The following is an 18,643-nucleotide window of genomic DNA, read 5'->3' as shown; positions in this document are numbered from 1 at the left end:
GTCTCGGGGCCTCGCAGCCCCTCTCGAGCGTCCTCAGCACCGAGGGCTCGCGAGTCCTGAGGGGAGGAGGCGAGCCCGGGGCCGGGCTCTGAGCTCTTTGGCGCCCCCACCCCCGTTTCGGAGCCCTCCACGCTGCGGCCGCTGTCCCCTCCGGACCATGGCCGACGACGACGTGCTGTTCGAGGATGTGTACGAGCTGTGCGAGGTGATCGGCAAGTGAGTCTCCACGCGAGGGAGCGGGAGTGTGGAAAATGCATTTCGGTGATGCCCGGGTCCTCCCGCACCCGCACCCGCTCCGGGCCTGCCCCCTGCCCTCCCTCCCCTCCGCGCCCCGGTTCTCCCCGGGAGTATTTATAGACGTGTACCTGGACCTCCTGCGGGGCGGGGGTCTGGGGGGGTTCTCAGCGATCGGTGGAGGCCGAGCCGCCGAGGTCGCCCATCCCCTGAGGCGTGGGGCCGGCTGAAATCGGCTGTCTGCATTTTGTCTGACGGTTGCACAGGGACGTGGCAGAACCGATTTTATAGTTGCTTCTGGGAACAGTTGAGGTTATTGTTACCTTGCGTGTACCACAGACCATTAACGAAAAGAGCAGTTTGCATTTCCTTTGCCAGCGTGGAGAGAGAAAGAACGTCCAGGGTTTTTAATTGTGGGGTGTGTGTCTATTGTGCAGGATATTAGATAGATGCCTTTGTGTTCACCCCCTGCCCGGATTGAGGGGGTCATTTAAGACGGGGTGCGTTCAGTTTCAGCAAATTCTTCACCTGGTGTGGACGATCGTGGAAAGAGTTGGGGGCATCCGAATTTTTAACGTCTCGTTATGCAACGGCTGTTAAATCAGTGTTCGGAGGCTCCCTTCGACTGTTGTCGGGATGGTGGTTAGCGTGGTCGAGTCGTCTGCTTTGAGTCACCGGGCTGGTCTAGAATATAGAACTGACAGTCCAAATGCTCATCCTTTCATCTGTGTAGTATAATTACACCAGGGAAAAGCAGGGAATCAGATTAATCACTGTGCTGATTGAGAATTAAATCTGCAGTTCCTCATCTAATTGTCCATTCCTTAAATCTGTTTTGAATAGTTTCCTTTTCATTCTTGTCAAACAGTATTCCAAGTGCACAATCCTGCTAATTTGCTTGGGAGGGAAATGCCGGCGATCTGAAGTTGATTTCCTAGTTCAGCGTGTATTCTGTGGCTTTCGAAGTTGAGGAGATAAGATTTGAGAGCAGTTTTTGCTTATTTATTAAGGTTAGCTAGATAGCTAACACTGAAATATTTTACCTCTTTTTGGAAGCGGTGATTTATTGTCTAATTTAAAGGTCCACGTTTGGGAAATGAAATCAACACCTTAGAGCAGTTGTCTCCTTATCTTTTAAGTTGTCTGCAGTACTGGATTTCAATTTGTCTAAGTGCTGATTAACTCATTTTTCCCCTTTCCTTGTGGGCATTACATTGTTGCCTCACATGGTGAAATTGTGGGTAGAGCTTGCTACACACTTTCCTCAGACCCATTTGATACAAGGATGTGTTACTCCTTGTTCCTATTGTTACAAGACCAGCTTGTCTCCTAGAAGAAGGATATTCAGATGTGCCCTGATAAAGTGGTGGTGGAAGCAGCAGCAGCGCTGTCCAAAAAATATATAATATGAGCCACATATGTAATTCTCCATATGTGAAATTTACATATGTAAATGTTCTAATAGCCACATTATAAAAATTAAAAATAAGTAAATGCAATCAATTTAAATAAAATATTTAGCCCAGTAGGTTCAAACTGTTACATTTCAGTATGTAATGAATACAGAAATTATTAATGAGATTTTTGCATTCTTTCTTTCATACTCAGTCTTTGAAATCCAGTGTGTATTTTACCCTAACAACACATCTCAGTTCTGACAGTGAGCTAAATTTTCATTGGAAATAGTTGTCTGTATTTAGGTTTCACAGAATTTGCATTGCAAAAGTCAGTTCACATGCCCAAGTTCTAAACATACCTAAAAGTTTTCCAATAACTAAATTGAATGTCTTTCTAAATTGAAATTAATTAAAATTTAATACAATTCAAGATTCAGTTCCTCAATTGAGTAATCACATTTCGAGTACTCAATAGCCCTATATAAGTATACAGTACTAGAGAGACAGAAATCTTGGTTTCTTATTCTTAGCACCCAGTGAAGGTAAATTAGGTGTTTCGCAAAAGTCCCCCACATGATATGTGTGTGTGTAAATGATATTTGTTATGTGCCTTTGTTTGGTTTAAATGGGCCAGCAAAATCATAGTTGGAAAATGAGATTAAAATTTTTATTATGATAATGGAATATAGGCACCACTATTGAATCAATGTTAGTAACTTAGTTGTGACACCATAAAATCTGGAAGAGTGATGATGTGATCTCTGGAAATTAAAAAGTTGTCAGCTTTGCATTAGCACAATTCGTATTCTGTAAATTTATAATTGACAGGATATTTTTAGGAAACACCTTTGGTAGAAGTAAATTCATCTCTTCTGTTGCTTCAGAATTGTATGAGGAGAAAAGTGCAGGCTGTTTTTGAAGTTCTCTGTGGCTACCTTAAATAATGTGAACTGTGAAATCTCATTCATATCCTGCAAAATCTGATTTGGTCAGTGCCATTTATGTCACTCCACAAAATAATGAATTCAAGGTAGCCTTCGTAGTAAAGAATGTAATGATAGTGTTCCTCACCCTGTGTAAAGGTTGAAGGTTTCTCCGGTAAATTGTCTCAGCATATATTGATCTGGAAATTGAAATTCACTTGAGATTTTCTTGCAGGGACCTTGACAGCATACATTTTAACTTTGAATATGTCCAACTCTGGGTTTAAACAGAAAGGCATTAAAGATGTTCACTTGCACTGAAAATCTTTTGTCAATTGCGCCCCAATTTCTCAGAAACTGGTTTTCTTTTATACCATAAATATAAGAGATATACTTATAAATATAAGTATAAATAGAAAAGAAATATACTATTTCTTTTATTATACTATTTCTTTTATTAGTATCAAAGTTGTTTTTGACCACTAGGTTTAAATTTTCATTGATGTACTTTTCAGGTAAATTTTACTTTTCAAAATCAGTCCTCTACTATTTATCTGCTCACTCATTCATGGACCACTATATATTTCATAGCCATAACTGAAAGTTCTAGTTTAATTTAGATCCTTCAGTGTATTTTTATATTAGTTGAAAAAGATAACTAATAGAGTTAATGGGATTGCAAAGTATAAGATCATTATTTAGAATGTTTTCTTTCCAGTGGCTACAGTCTTTGCCCTTGCGGGAGTGGGGATACCACATCTTTTCTAAAAAATTTAATAAAACTCTTTTCCCTTGTTTCTCATTTTTGAAAGTCTTACAAAAGCTCCTTCGAATGCCTTTTGTTTCCATAGCATTTCCTCATGTAACATCTTTCAAGTGACTGAAACAAACCTCTAGTGATAGGACCTTCTCCTAGTTCTAAAACTTCTTGTCTTAGCAAATGTAGCAGTTACTGAAAATGAAAGTTATTTTGCAAATATATGAAGATAATGAGCTATTGTTTATGTCATGATTATTTACTGTATCTTTTGTAAATTTGTAGTTTTAGGGTAAGTATACAATCAGTAGTATTACATGAAGTATATTAGAAGATGATTCATTGAAATTAAAACAGCAATACCTACCTTCATGGCACAGTAGTTTCTGTGAAAAACAACAGCAAAATACATACCATTTTCACCTTGTGTAAGCCAAATAATTAACTGCACTTGTGTGTAGGGTATTGAATAACCTGTAACTTCTTCCTTTCCTACCTTGGTAGGACTTAAACTAAAATTGGAATGATGCAGTGTAAACCTGCTCAAGGATGTCATGCAGGTTTGTTAGGCTTGCTGTATTTGCTTACACCTTCAAGAGCGCTTAACATATTTAATTACATTTACTTATTTATGGGTCTAGCTTGCTAGCTAAAAGGGAGCACCTTGAAGGCAGGGAACATATCTTACACATCTTTCTCCGCTACTTAACACAGTGCCTGCAATGTAACAGAACCTTATTAACTGTGGAATGGATGGTATAATTTTAGTAAAACTTCATTAAAAGGCAAAAAAGAAATATGTTTATCAACCTCAAAGCAATTATTGCCCAAAAGGCAGTTTAAAGTAGTGGTTCTCTACCTGGCTGCATATTAGAACTACCATAGGAGTTTTTTAAAAAAGGAATGCCAGGAGGGCCTTGTGTCAGGACAATGAAATGAGAATCTCTGGGAGTGGGTCTTAGTCATTGCTATTTTTTAAAAACTTCTCAAAGTGACTGTAATGTGCAGCTATGGTTGTCATTGGTTTAAAGTGTAGGGTCTGTATATAATATTTTGAGACTGGATTTTCGGAGTAACAGATTTTTTAAAGTCTAGAATAATTGTTGGGGGGGGGGTATATTGAAGCCAAAAGGCCACAACATGGATTTTACCTTCTATATATTTTCTTTCTGAGCCTTGTTGTATAAGAATTTTATTTTATTTATTTCAGCCTCTGTTTCACTTTGATTCATTGGGTCATTTACGATTCACATTGATTTATGACACTCATCTAATGCTAACATGGTGATTGTCTGATGTTTGGAACAACAGAAGAAACAGTGCTTCAATAACAGCCGGTAGTGGCTATCCACTATATTGACTTAATTTAATATTAAGAAATGTGTAAGTTTAGTATGGATTGGGTTTTCACATATACTCTGTTAAGAATATGGTTAGGTTGTTTCTGTATTTTAAATTCCATACTTGGTCTTCAACAACACTGTTTGCCAAAGAATTGAGTTAAATGTAGCCGTCATACAAGTACTGAATTGATAATATGTAAAGTACATAATTTAGCATAAAGAAAAATTCGTCTTTAGTATTTGTATTCATTATGGTGGCTTTCACATATATTGATTTGTACTGTGATCTGGGTTTCTAGTATCACAGGGGGAATGTTACATCATGTTGGAACATCATTCCTGAAAATTTTAACTAGACACTGTAAGAAAACTAGTTTTTTTTTTAAAGATTTATTTATTTATTCATACAGAACTGGGGTACAGGCAGAGATGTGGAGGGTGAGAGGATTCACCAGAGAGAGACCGGGGAGCAGAACAGGCAGATCAACAAGTACACTGCTGAGGGGAGCAGTGGGTGGGTCAGGAGAGGTCTTCCACGCCACGTGGTCACCTCCCGGGCAGGCGGGGATCGAACTCATGCGAAAGTGGCTTTAGCTTCTTAGTGCTTTAACCCGCTGCGCCACCAGGGAGGGCCTGAAAACTAGTTTTTAATGTTAGGAAAAGGCCAAAGGTAAGCCTGAAAGAGCCAAGATTTTCCAGATATTTTACATACATCACACAATCCATGAAAGGAGTGTTTGATTAAAGTGGCAATTATATAACAAGGTAAAAGAAACATAATCACTAGCTAACCTGCTGGTAACCCAGAGAGATCCAAGCCATGGAGGTTTAACAGAAGTTTTACAGAGGAAAAACCTGTTACATAGAGCATGTAGATTTCTGCACAAAGCAGGTCTAATTGGGAATAGGTAAACAGTAGTAGTAACCCCTGATGATGGAATTTAGTTCTGTGGCCATTTTGGAGGGAACTGAACTACTCAGTTGCCATTCTGCAGCTGTGATATGACTTCTGAGTCTCCACATGAAACCTTGCCCCCTTTTACACACCGCTTTAGAACTTGGGAGTTTCTGAAGTTTTCTTTTTTTGCATGTTGTCATAAATACTTCCTGCTACTCCCCTACCTTTCTTGATTATGATTGCTTCTATGTCCTTGACATACACAGTTCACTGAGCCCCTTCAGTTTTCCTTTGCATATGCAATAGTTTCACCTGAGAAAATATCTAATGTCCCTTAAATTGTCTACTGGATATTTCTTATAAATTGAAAATTCTTACCCCATATCCAGTTGTAGCTTTACAAACTAAGCAAATGTAACTTCACCTTTTGAAGTTGTTCTTGATTTAATTGCATTTTTGTAAATGTTTCATATTTTAGATGTTGTAGAAGCACTGTTTAAAGGAGCTTTGATTAAAGATCACTTAAAAGTTTAAAAAAAAGCTTTTATAACTTAATCCCCACTTCGTAAGAGGAATTAACATTTATGCCTTCTAATGTTAGGCACTTTACATTTATTATCTTCTTTTTACGCATTTTACAGAAAACACTGAGATTCAGAGGGAGTAAGTGACTTGGCCAAGATCACTTGGGATTGCAAATGGTTCTAAAGTTCATTCATTTCATGCTGCTTTTTAAAATTTTTTTTTTTACAATTGCTTTCGCAGTTGTAAAAATGCTGCATTGTGTTTCCTTAAAGTAAGACATATGTCTTCTTTTTCTTCTTCTTTTTTTTTTTTACAGAATTTATTTTTACAGTTGTAACCATTCAGCATTCTAGTTCAATTTCTTACCTCTTCAATAGAGGTTCCATACTTTTGTTCATTGTTTCATCTATTTCATTTTTCTTTTTGTCTTTCTCTTAAATCAGATATTAGCATTATCTTAAACTGATAAATCTATGCATCCTGTAGCAGTAGAAATATATAATCTTTACCATCCATTCAAAATACAATTGTTTTAGAACTTTCACTATTCATTTTATCTTCAAGGTGTTCCTTTTAAAGCCCCTATACCAACAGAGTAGTTGGTTAGTTACACTGTCTTGCCAAACCAAGAGTAGTAAGTTTTTTAAATAGGTGTTTGTTGGAAGTGGGATGGTTTCCACAGGGTAGTTATTTCTGGATCCTGTGATAAATTCTGAAGTAGTTCTTTTTGATTCTGAAAACCATGTGCTGAGCCACAACTGCAAAGTTGAGAGCATCACTGTTGTGTGCCAGCACTACACACCTAAATAATCAAGTGACAAAGTTACTGCTACAAAGCAGATACTTGACCCGAGCCAACAAAGTAATGGGGTGTACAGCTCTCACATTTTTTTTTAGTTGCAACTGAAAATGCAGATTCAAAAACTACCAAATATGGCCCTCTCTGGTGGCACAACAGGTTAGGATGCAGCACCACAAGCTAGTCCCAGCTGCTTCAGTGAGAGTTCAATCTCCTGCCCTGGAGGTGATCCACATGGCATGGCAGACCTCTCCTATCTCACCTGCTGCTCCCCTCAGCAGTGTATATCAGTAATTCTGCCTGTTCTGCTTCCCATTCTGTCTCTGGTGAATCCTCTAGCCCCCCACCCCCACACCTCTGGCCTGTACCCCAGTGCTGTATGCATAAATAAATGAATCTTAAAAAAAAAAAAAACCCACCAAGTATGGATTTATTCCACAGCATGCAAGTTGCCATATGACTTGCTCTCCTATCTTTCTCTGGACCACCCAGTATCCTGGTATTCCCTTTTCAACTGAATGAAGTGTAATGTACTACTCTGATGATCACTGTGATGTTATGATACCATTGGTCACAGAGCCCAAGTCCGTAGAGGGAGGATCTCTGACTTTCTGCATTGGGAATATTTAATTTTTGAAGCTAGTCTGACTTAAAGGAAATCAGAATCCTTTTCCAATTTTGAGACTTTTTTTTAAAAAGATTTATTTATTTGTTCATACAGAACTGGGGTACAGGCCAGAGGCTCAGGGGCAGCAAGAGGCTTCACCAGAGACAGAGTGGGGGTGCAGAGCAGGCAGATCGACGAAGTACACTGCTGAGGGGAGCAGTGGGCGGATCAGGAGAGGTCTGCCACGCCATGTGGTCACCTCGGGGGCAGGCGGGAATCGAACTCATGTGAAAGTGGCTTTAGTTTCTCAGAGCTGTGCTTTAACCCGCTGCGCCACCAGGGAGGGCCAATTTTGAGACTTTTAATAATTTTATATTTTTCTCCTTATTAACTAGTTATTATGTAGTAGATTATAAATAAATTTTAAAATATAGGGGGTTCAAAGTTAAATAGTGACTTCCTTCTCCCACCTCTATTCTCCAGAGGTAACTTGAGTTCTTGTTTAGCTTCCCAAGTTTTTTATTTAAAGCACTAACTAGGATCATATTTGTGGATTATACTGAAATACTAATTTTCCATTGAAAAATATTATCTATCTATTTATCTAACTGTGTCTCTTAAACTGCTGTCAAGTATTACATAGTTTGGATTGACACTTTGGCTTTGAATTGATACTTTTGCTTTGAACTGTCTATAAGCCATTTCTATGTGGACATTGCTGAAATTCCCAAGCTGGAGTTTGGGTGAAAGGTCTGGAAGATTTGGGAAATCATCTGTATGAAAGGAAGTGAAACTGAGTGAGTTCTTACAGATTAACTGAGCTGGAAGTTAGTGGCTTTGAGTAGGTATAACTCACTGCATTACAAGAATCAGGATAGCTGGATATCATAAGTTTCAAAACTGGGAGGATCAGTAGTGTAAAGTGCCACCATGTAACTGAGGACCAAGAAAAGGCTTATCTATACCAAAGAGGCAGTTTAAAGCATCTATCAAAATGAATATAATGTTTATCATTCAGTTCATGGTGAAACAGTTTAAGATTCTGACTGCATTTCTATGGATAGATTTTGGTAATATTGCACTATATAAAGATTTCTCATAACCAACATATTTAGGGCAAAAAAAAAAGGAGTAGATTCCTCTCTCACTATAGTTGTGTTTTGTAGCTCTGGTGACTAGCTTTTAGGTAAAACCATTTGTTTTATTCCTAAGGTTGGGTCTTTTTCATTCCTGAGCTTTTGATATACAACTTCCACTAAAATCAGATTAAATAGGTTACTACTCTTCTCCCCTTTCATATTCCTCTTCCTTGGCTCCCTAACTAAATTTGCTAATTGACCTTTCTTAGTTGTCCATATTCAGTCACAAGAATAAATGATTATTTTATTACAGTTAAGCCATTTTTTTTATATCTTAAGTGCATATTACTTTATCATCTTAAATTCTATTACTAGGTGGTTGCACATTTTTTCCATTTTTAAATTTCTTTTAATTCACTTCTTTTTTGCTTTTTACCACTATTTTGCATATTTGAGTCATTTATTGGTAGAAAGGTAGGAATGTAGGAATGATGATTTATACACACTCTCATATGTGCTCATGTCCCCTTCCCTTCTCTTTTGCTGTACTTTAGTAATATACAAAATGTTCTATGTTGAGTCTGTATTTTGAGCTTTTAATTTAACACTAAGTTTGTAGTATTTTGATATACTTAAACCTAGGATAGAAGAATTACCATTTAAACATGCAGATTTTAATGTTTTATAAAAATGTTCTTGATGTTATTATTTCAGTGACAGAAGTCTCTAGCCCTGCTATGTTGTGCAGATTACCATTATACCACTGGTATTTTATAGAATCTAATTCATGTTTCTGGGAAATATGATTTTTCATCCTTTCTGCTTACCCATGGCATGGGCTTTTCTCAAACATATGGATTGATATTGCTTTATAGATTGGAAGGCAACTCTCTAAGATATGATCTGTTAACCTTTGGACACAGTATGACTATTTTCCCCTTATTTTTAGAAGAAATGTCAACTGCTTCACAAGCCATTTGCATGGATTAGTGATTGCAAAGTGCAGCATAAGTATTTTTTATTTCTAGAATGTCTCTAAGATACTCAAATTGTTTTTGGCAGTTATGTAGATAAGTTTCAGAAATTTCTAAATGTGCACTTTCTCAGTGCTAAACGCAGGCTCTATTACATAAATAATAATGGTGAAGTGAACATTCTTTTCTATCATGTATGTAAAATTGTTAGTAGTGCTAACATTTATTCATTTGTTCATTTTACCCATTCATGTCTAACTGTGTGGCCCTGAGCACTATTTAGTTAACCTTTCTGAATCTCAATTTCTTGACTATAAAATTACAGACAGTATATACCTTGTAGGGTTGTGAGAATTGAAAAATGTGATCTATATGAAATGTCTAAGGTAGTTATTTTAATTGACATTATTTTTAGTCACCAAATTCTTGAGTTCCCTGACTTCAATAATAAAAATCTAATTAGAGCCTATTAAGGGTGGGGGTCACATCTGAATTGCTCACTTGGTATCCTCATCATAACTGAGTAACAACTCAGTCAGGAGTTGTTAAAGTAGCAAGTGTGTTAACAGAGACTGTGGCCACCTAGTAGGAGAAGGAAGTTGGAGAAATCTTTATAGTGGAAGTGAGTCTTGATGATTTCTTGGTCTTACTGAGTAACTCATTTAATCTTTTTAGGCCTGTTTCCTAAGGAATAGAGGAATATAGGGTAGGGAAAAATTAAAGGAACCTTTAAAAACTTAAAATTCTGTTTTATTTTCTTAATTATTAAGCCTTATTTTTAGAGCAAATTTATCTTCACAGCTCCTACTTTAGTTTTAGTGACACGGTGACACATATATAAGCAATTCAAACAATAAACATAAAATAATTTTCCCTTTTTGTCTCAAATTCTATGGCTTGAATGCTTATTATATGCCCTTGTTAAATTCTGTGTGGTTTTCTAATTCAACTTGGACCACAACCTGTCCCTTTAAGGCAGTGTTAGTGTTGAGCTCCTGAAAAACATTACTCCTTCCATTCTAGTTTATTTCCTATAGAACAGATGAAAATATAGCCAAGATCATACTTGAGATCATCAAAAATGAAAAATTATTTAAAATATTGATTTTAATAAATTTAGAGGAAAATCAGTAGCTAAATCTTCATTCCTAATTGGAGAGCTGTAATAATGTCATCTGTATGTATTTTGTGATTTCACCAAGAGCCCCAATAGAGTCTTACTTGGGGATTAGAATATGTGTGTAATGCAAATAAAACTTACTGAAATTCAGTTTTGTGTCTGAAATCCAATTTACTAAGTATATTTTGTGGTTGAAGATACTCACTTTTTTAAAAATAAACAACATTACTTCATAACATATAAGTTTATATAATACTTTGTAACTCAGCATCTTTATACTTTATTAGTGTGCTTACCACCAAAAGACTGGTTTCCATCTATCACGATATAACTGACCTCCTTAACCCATTTCACCATCCCTACCCCACCCCCTTTCCCATGTATCAATAGTAACAGTCTGTTCTTTGTGAATTTGTTTTTGTTTTGTTTGTTCCACGTGAGTGAAATCATACAGTTTGATGTATGCAACCCTATGTTCACTGTATAATTACTCACAATAGATAAGTTACAGAAACAACCCAATTGTTTATTGACAGATAAATGGATAATGCAGATGTGACATATATTTATAATAGCATATTACTCAGCCATAGAAAGAATAAAATCTTGCCATTTGGGACAACATACATGAAACTTGAGGGTGTTAAGATAATGAAATAATTCCAATGGAGTGCTTTGTGGCTTTTAAAAACCTGTCATTGACTCTGATATATGTAGGGAATACAGTATTTTTTGAGTTTATATTCATAATTTTTAAGACTGTTTTAGTTTATAATTTTTTTGGTGTTGTGAGAAGCTCCAAAGATTATGTTATAAAGGAAAAACTTTGTATAACAACTTTAGCCTTTGCATTTGGACAGTTGACAGATGAATTGTTCATAATGTGAAATTTCAGAATTGAGAAAAGGAAGATCTGGAACATATATTTAGGAAACAGACATAAACAAGATTTATGAATATTATGGTGTTCCTGTATGTAACTTTCCCAGCGTTTGTTATGACAACAATGTCCCTAATAATTTTTTTTATTTTAACAGCAAATAAAATGAGGTGGAATGATACTAAAGTTATAATTTCTGATATGATTAAGTATTGAACTTAAATTTTACAGAGGACCATTTTATCTGCTAGGTCATATTACATTGTCCAGTGGAAGAACAGTCATATTGGAATCTATGTAGACCTCATCTTTCCACAAGAATACTCCTTAGGTTGGCTTCAGAGGATAGTAAAGAGGTATTGCTTCCTATGATAATCTTTGGGCAGTATAATTTATATTGCATTATTTGGACTAAAATATTTTTGTTTGTTTTCTATATGCCATTACTTCAAAAGCAAAAATAATCAACCTTTATTTATATAGAATCTTTACTGGCCACATTCTTAGATTTAATACCATCCTAACTAGGTTTTTGTCTCAGCAGTAATATGTGGCATCGAATTTAAGATTATCTTTTTACTGAACAATTTTTTCTTTAATTTAGTTGTTTGTAAGATAATTAGATACTTGTACAGAAAACAAGAAGGCATACTTGCTGAGGACTTTAATTATATTTCATATAAATTAAAAAATTGTTTCTGGAGTATTCAGATCACGAGTTAAAGTGAGAATGTAATTATCTCACATTATAATCTACATGTATAATACTGTCAAAGCTTGATGATAAGATGGAAAAGAATTTCTACTGGCCATAGGAATTATAGGCTATACTTCTTTTCTTTAGACTGGCTGCCTGCCTGACTCCTTCCCTCCCTCCTTTCTCTTCCCTCTTATAATGAATGTGAATTTTTGTAAAAACCTATTCAAATGAAAAAAAATTTCATTATTGCAGAAACACTCTGGGAGAGAGGGAACAATTTAGGCTTACTGCTCTCTTTTTTTGGTTTATCTCCACTAAAACCATTTCTTCCATTTCTGAGTGATTATTGCACTGCTAGAAGTGATCACCACACTTCATAATCTATGACCCACTTGCACTAGAAGTTGAATGTGCTTTAAATTGCTATCTGATTAAAGTTCAGGTTTCTTGACTAGACTTGGCCTAGGTAGCTTCAGAATTAAGGTCACAAATATAAATATGGACTTGAAATTTTATTGAATGATATTTCCCCCCATGAAGTAACATTCATAGATATAGTCCTAAATGATGTATAAATTGGATTTAATAAATGCAGCTTAAAACTTACTAAGAAAAATAGAATTTCAAGGGAAAAAATAGTAATTGTGAAAGACCATCACTTGGTTTGTTTTTCTCAGTTTCTTCATCTTGTAAATAGGTTAGTAAAAATCATAGGATTTTTATGAACATAAGATGGCACAGTTCTTCAAATGCCTTAAATTTACTTATGTGTGTATATATATATGTATACATACATGTGTATATATACATATATATACATATATATGTATATATACACATATATGTATATAAACATATATATGTATATAAACTGAAATGAAGCACTGCTAAATAAATGGGCTTTGCTACATTTTCTTTGATTTTTGCAATAATTATTTACTTTTATAATTAAAAGTAAATTGTTTGGACCTACCCCTCCCCTAAAGATGAGACACTCTGGGGTTGGGGTGGGGCCCAGTAATCTGTTTTAATGAGCCTCCAAGGGGATTCTGTGGCATTAGTAGAGCACTGATGATTTAGAACCTTAGGTAAAGACTCAGTAAACTATGACCTTTGTCTGTTTTTGTAAATAAAGAGCTTTGCTTTCTTTTTGGAGTTCCTTCTGTGCCCATGCATTTAAATATCGTCTGTGGTTATTTTCACACTACAAGGGCAGAATTGAATAGTTACAGTGAAGACCATATGGAAAACAAAGCCTAAAGTATTTTCTGTCCCTTTATACAAAAAGTTTGCTGTTTCAAAAGACAAGTTTGCTAATCCCTGCTCAAATTGAAGTCTCAGTACGGTTTTCTTGCCTATAATAGTGAATTGCAAATATCTGAAATCAAAAGGTAAATAGTCATTTTTGTCTCCTTTATAACTTATTTCTATAACTTTATTGCTATAAACACATCCTTCTATCTGATATCAAATGGTTACTCAGTGACTAAGGACTTGTGAATGAAAAAAATATATTGGTATTTTTTTTTGATAGCCTGTTCAACAATTTTCTGACATTTCCTTACTGGTTCTACACTGATAGGTCCTTAGTTTTTCTGTACGTCAGTGTAACCCAACTTAATTATCTATTATAGTTTTCATTTCTCCAATTTTTACTGTAATTTAATACAATTCTCTATTTCTTCAAGAGAAAACCCTCCTTGTGACTACTAAGTTTAGGGATTCAAGAGAGCTATTTGGTGTACTCTAAGTCATTGAAACAGTGCCATCCCATCTGGAAAATTTTTATCCTTGGCCTGGAGTGCTGTAGTCAGTTGTGCTTCACAAGGATGTTTGTGAGCACATAGATACTGAATGTAGTGGGTAATCTTAGGATGTTTACCAGACAAGTTTTCATTAGCCTTCCCATAAGCTAGGATGGCTGTTTCTATCTTTAGTTGGAATATCATAACCCGTTCTTGATATTTTTTTTTGTGCTCTAGCTATACCTAGCATCAGCATCATATAAAATGCAAGACCTGAATTTTAATATTCTTATTGATGCATTTAGAATCTTTCCCTCTACCCATATCACTAAAGAGAACATAATAACTTTTGTAAAAAAGGCCTTCTCATAGGGTCCATTGGTTCCAGTAGCAAGATCAGACAAGTGTTTTTACCATAATGCCATGGTTGTATTTTTTCTTACATGACTGAGCTATGGTACTCTATTACTGGTGAGTTTGGTCCATGATTTCTTTCAGTAAATTTCAGGTTGAATACTTTGGTAGGAAATGTTGGAAGATGCATGGGAAACTAGAAATGATTAAGTTAGACCTTTAATAGGCTTTCTCAATCAATGCAATTCATACCTTTGCCTTTCTTACTGATCCCAGAGATAAGGTACACGGGTCAGGCAATGGCCAATACTCAGAGTGTGGCTATTTAGGTCTATTGCCAACAGCCTCAACAGAACTCGAGTTTACTGCTCTGTACAATAGAGTGTGGAAATGCAGTGTTTTAAAAACTAAACTGTTATTTATAGCAATGAATAAAATGTGAAGTCTTCAAAAGAGAGAGGTGGGCCCTTCCTGGTGGCGCAAAGGGTTAAAGCGCAGCACTGCTAGGCTGGCCAGACTGCTTAGGTGTGAGTTCACTTAGGTGTGAGTTCACTACCCCCCCCTCAGGTGACCCACATGGCACAGCAGACCTTTCCTTTCCCACCCACTACGTCCCTCATCAGTGTACTACGTCAGTTTGCCTGTTCTGCTCGCCACTCTGACTCTGGTGAATCCTCTCACTGCCTGTGCACCTCTGGCCTGTACCCCAGTCTGTATGCATAAATAAATAAATCTTTAAAAATAAACAAGAGTGGTGTTCTATAGTCTTATTGTCCTAGTCAGCACAGTAGCCACCCACAAAAATCATCTGAACAACTTTATCATTTCTGTTTTATCTACCTGGAATAGGGGTCAGGAGTGGGTGGTGATGAAAGCCACACAATGCTTTGGGCAAGAAATGTTCTGTGTTGTCCTCCCTTCATGCACAGGAGAGTCTGGGACAGCCCCACCAAGCTGGAGGTGAGCTTTAATGAATCCCTTCATTGGCACTGGTGGGACTTGGGTGCTGCTTCCCAAGAAACAACTGCTGAATGAACTCTGCTATAAATGGGATTTCAAGCCATTTAAAATGCTATAATATTCAGACTCAATTTCTTAGTAGGCAGACTGTGTGATTTAAGAGTGCTTCTGCTGGTTGAAGGTCATTATTAAATAGACACTGCCACAAGGCCCCCCCCCCCTTGTGACATAAACTTACTGGGACTTGTGTTCTTTTAAAACCATAGATTCCTTTAATATATTTAAAGCTTCATTAGGTCAGGATTAATGACTGCTATAGTCATTGCTGTATCTCTATACCTAGCACAGCATTAGGCACATAGTTGATGTTCATTATATTGTTGAACCAATTCAAAAAAAGGAAAGAAGTAGCTAAAAACATTAGAAAAGAGAGAAATCAGCCTCTGATGCAAAAATTCAGGAGTTAATATTTTCGTTTAGTACTAATATTTTGCTGCTTGTGATTGGCTAGCAGACACAGAATCCATAGTTGAGTTCTTTAATTAAACTAGATGAAGAACTTTCCAGGGTTAAAATGGAATGGAGAATTTACTCACTATAGTGAGTAAAATTACTAATACTTGCTTACCTGATTTGTCTAAAACTGCTTCCTCATTTGTAAGATAGAAGAATTATAATCAACATGAAGGATTGTTACAAGGATAACAGTGGGTATAAAGCATAGTCCCTGGCACCTTGGGGTGCTCCATAAACACAGGTTGATTTCATCATCAACAGTAAATTTTGAAAACTTCCTAAGTGCCAGGCTCTGTGCCAAGTACTTCCTCATTCCAGGTGTTGCACCAATTTTCCTTTCCTTTCTCCTTATTGCCTCTCTCCTGGTTCCATCTGGGTCATCTGGGGTGAGTCATAAAGCCGGGCTTGACCTTCAGTCACCTAGCCAGCCTCACTTGAGCAAAGAAACATAAGAGACCAGATGCTAAATCTTGCCATCTGTCTAGTACTGAAACCACTAACTAGCTGTGGCTATTTAAAGTTAATTAAAATTAGACAAAATCTAAAATTCATTGAATAGAAATTTCTCCAAAGAAGATTTACAAATGACCAATAAATATAGGAAAAGGAGCTCAACATCTTAATTCATTTGGGAATTGCAAATTAAAACCACACTGAGGTACCACTAGGATGGCTATAATCAAAAAGATGGACAATAACAAATACTGCTGAGGATGCGGAGAAGTTGGATGTTTCATACACTGGTGGTAGGGTTGTGAAACATTGCAGCCACCTTGGAAAATATTGGCAGTTCCTAAAAAAGTTAAATATATTTTCTGTGCAACAAAGTTTTCCTAGATATATTCCCCAAAGAACTGAAAACATATATTCACATAAAAATTTGTACATCAATGTTCATAGCAGCATTACTCACAAGAGCCAAAAAGTGGAACAACCCGATGTTCATTTATTGGATGCTGAATAGGTAAACAGTGTTGTAGTTGTACATATTATTCAGCCACAAAAGATTTGAAATACTGTAAGTCCTCACTTAAAACATTGTCAATAGGTTCTTGAGAATGGACGTTGAGCAAAACAACATATAACAAAACCAATTTCTGCTAAGTCACATAAACAAGAACTAAGATGCTATGTCATATCACCAAAGCACTGCCAAACTTCTAAATAAAGACCCAAAACACTTGTAATATTAAACAGTGATTTGTATTCATTTTCCAACCAGCTTATTCTGGTTCAGGGCTGGAGGTGGCGGGAGGATGTCCTGGCAGTTCGAGGTGCAAGGCAGGAATAGCATCCCACTGTATGTTTCACTCCTAAAAACTCACTGACAATTCACTCAGTGAATTGTCACTCAGCCTGACAATTCAGACACTCCAGTGAACCTCATGTGTGCTTATCTTTGGGAGCTGAGAGAAAACCATTGCAGACGTGAGCAGAACATGCAAACTCCACAGACACTGGCCCCAACCTCTAGGGACGATCAATGTTGAACAAAGTGAGGTTATTCGAGGACCTACTGCATAGACACATGAGACAACATGGATGAACCTTGAAAGCATGCTAAGTGAAAGAAGCCACACACAACAGATTACATATCATGTGATTACTCTTATATGTAATACCTCAAATAGGCAAATCTATTGAGACAGAAACTAGATTAGTGGTTGCCAGGGTGGGGGGTTGGGGAGGGAAGATGGGAAGTTATTGCTAAAGGGTATAGGGTTTCTTTCTGAGGTTAGTAAAATGTTCTAGAATTAGATAGCAAATATACTTTTAAAAGGTGAGATCTATAGTCCATCAATTATCTCAATAAAGATTATTTTTAAAAATTCAGTTCTTTAGTTGTGTCAGCCACTTTTCAAGTGCTCAACAGCTACATGTGGCTCATGGCTGCTAAATGGACAGTGCAGATTTAGAACATTTCCATCACCACAGAAAATTCCGTTTGACAGTGCTGATCTAGAGTTTCTCAGTCTGGAGCTGAAAAAGGAAAAACCACAGTCTAAAAAGCACTGAGAAAAATGGAAGCCGGATTACCTGCTTATGCTTTGAATATGTGTTACTTTTGGCTTATTTCATTCTTTGTTCCTTCTGTGTTGTTCCACTGGGGTATCCCAAATTATTTGTAATTTATTTTTAAAACAATTCCACAGGTGGCTACTGTTATTTTATGAAATTCACATCTGAATTAATTCTTTTTTGAGTTTTAAGAGATTTGCATGGCTAGTGAGAGCAAAGACAAATTTTTTACTCAGGTTGTATTTCTCCAAAGGTTTACTTCCATGATATATTGTTTCTCTCATCTTATGGTATTTTTCTTCCTTGCCATCCCTCCTCCACTCCTAGTTTGTTGCTAGCCCACTAGAGCTATTTACAGTACCCTAATTGCACAGTGCTTTTTTTACCTTAGCAGATGCTAGTCTGTTAGCCAACCCTTGATGATTCTCTTACCCAGCACTAGTGTGTACATGTGTACACACTACCAACCCCATTTACCTGAAATCATAGCTCAAATATCTCTTCCCTTGTGAAATTATCTTATACCCTTCCAGGCTTGGCAATTTTTTCCCTCTGTGCTCTGCTTTTGTAATTTATAAATAGTTGCAAAATTAAAAAAATATCAAAGAGGGCTGTCCCTGGTGGAGCATCCGGTTAAAGCACTGAACTATGACACTCTCAAAACCACTGCAGCATGAGTTCAATCCCCCACCAGGGAGCTGCCCCATATGGCACAGCAGACCTCTCCTGACCCACTTGCTGCTCCCCTCAGCAGAGTATTTCAGTAAATCTGCCTGTTCTGCTCCCCACTCTGTCTCTGGTGAATCCTCTCAC

The 18,643-nt window shown here is 36.7% G+C and overlaps 1 protein-coding gene across 16 annotated transcripts in view; it reads left to right on the top strand.

Moving 5' to 3' along the window:
* Positions 1 to 6: 6 nt before the first annotated feature.
* CASK (calcium/calmodulin-dependent serine protein kinase (MAGUK family)) overlaps positions 7 to 18,643 on the top strand; it is a 350,351-nt gene continuing 331,714 nt past the window's right edge. For 15 of the 16 annotated variants that reach the window (XM_012730315.1, XM_004689959.2, XM_004689958.2 and 12 more), the window contains exon 1: positions 9 to 216. In XM_012730315.1, the coding sequence (XP_012585769.1) occupies positions 158 to 216 (59 nt within the window). In that variant the 5' untranslated portion in view covers positions 9 to 157. Of the gene's footprint in view, positions 217 to 18,643 lie in introns of all 16 variants that reach the window. The other variant, XM_004689960.1, reaches the window with a different exon arrangement.

Source organism: Condylura cristata, unplaced genomic scaffold (genome assembly GCF_000260355.1).
Source record: "Condylura cristata isolate star-nosed mole 26May11 unplaced genomic scaffold, ConCri1.0 scaffold00027, whole genome shotgun sequence".
Classification (NCBI taxonomy): domain Eukaryota; kingdom Metazoa; phylum Chordata; class Mammalia; order Eulipotyphla; family Talpidae; genus Condylura; species Condylura cristata.
This window is presented reverse-complemented; position numbering and strand designations above follow the sequence as displayed.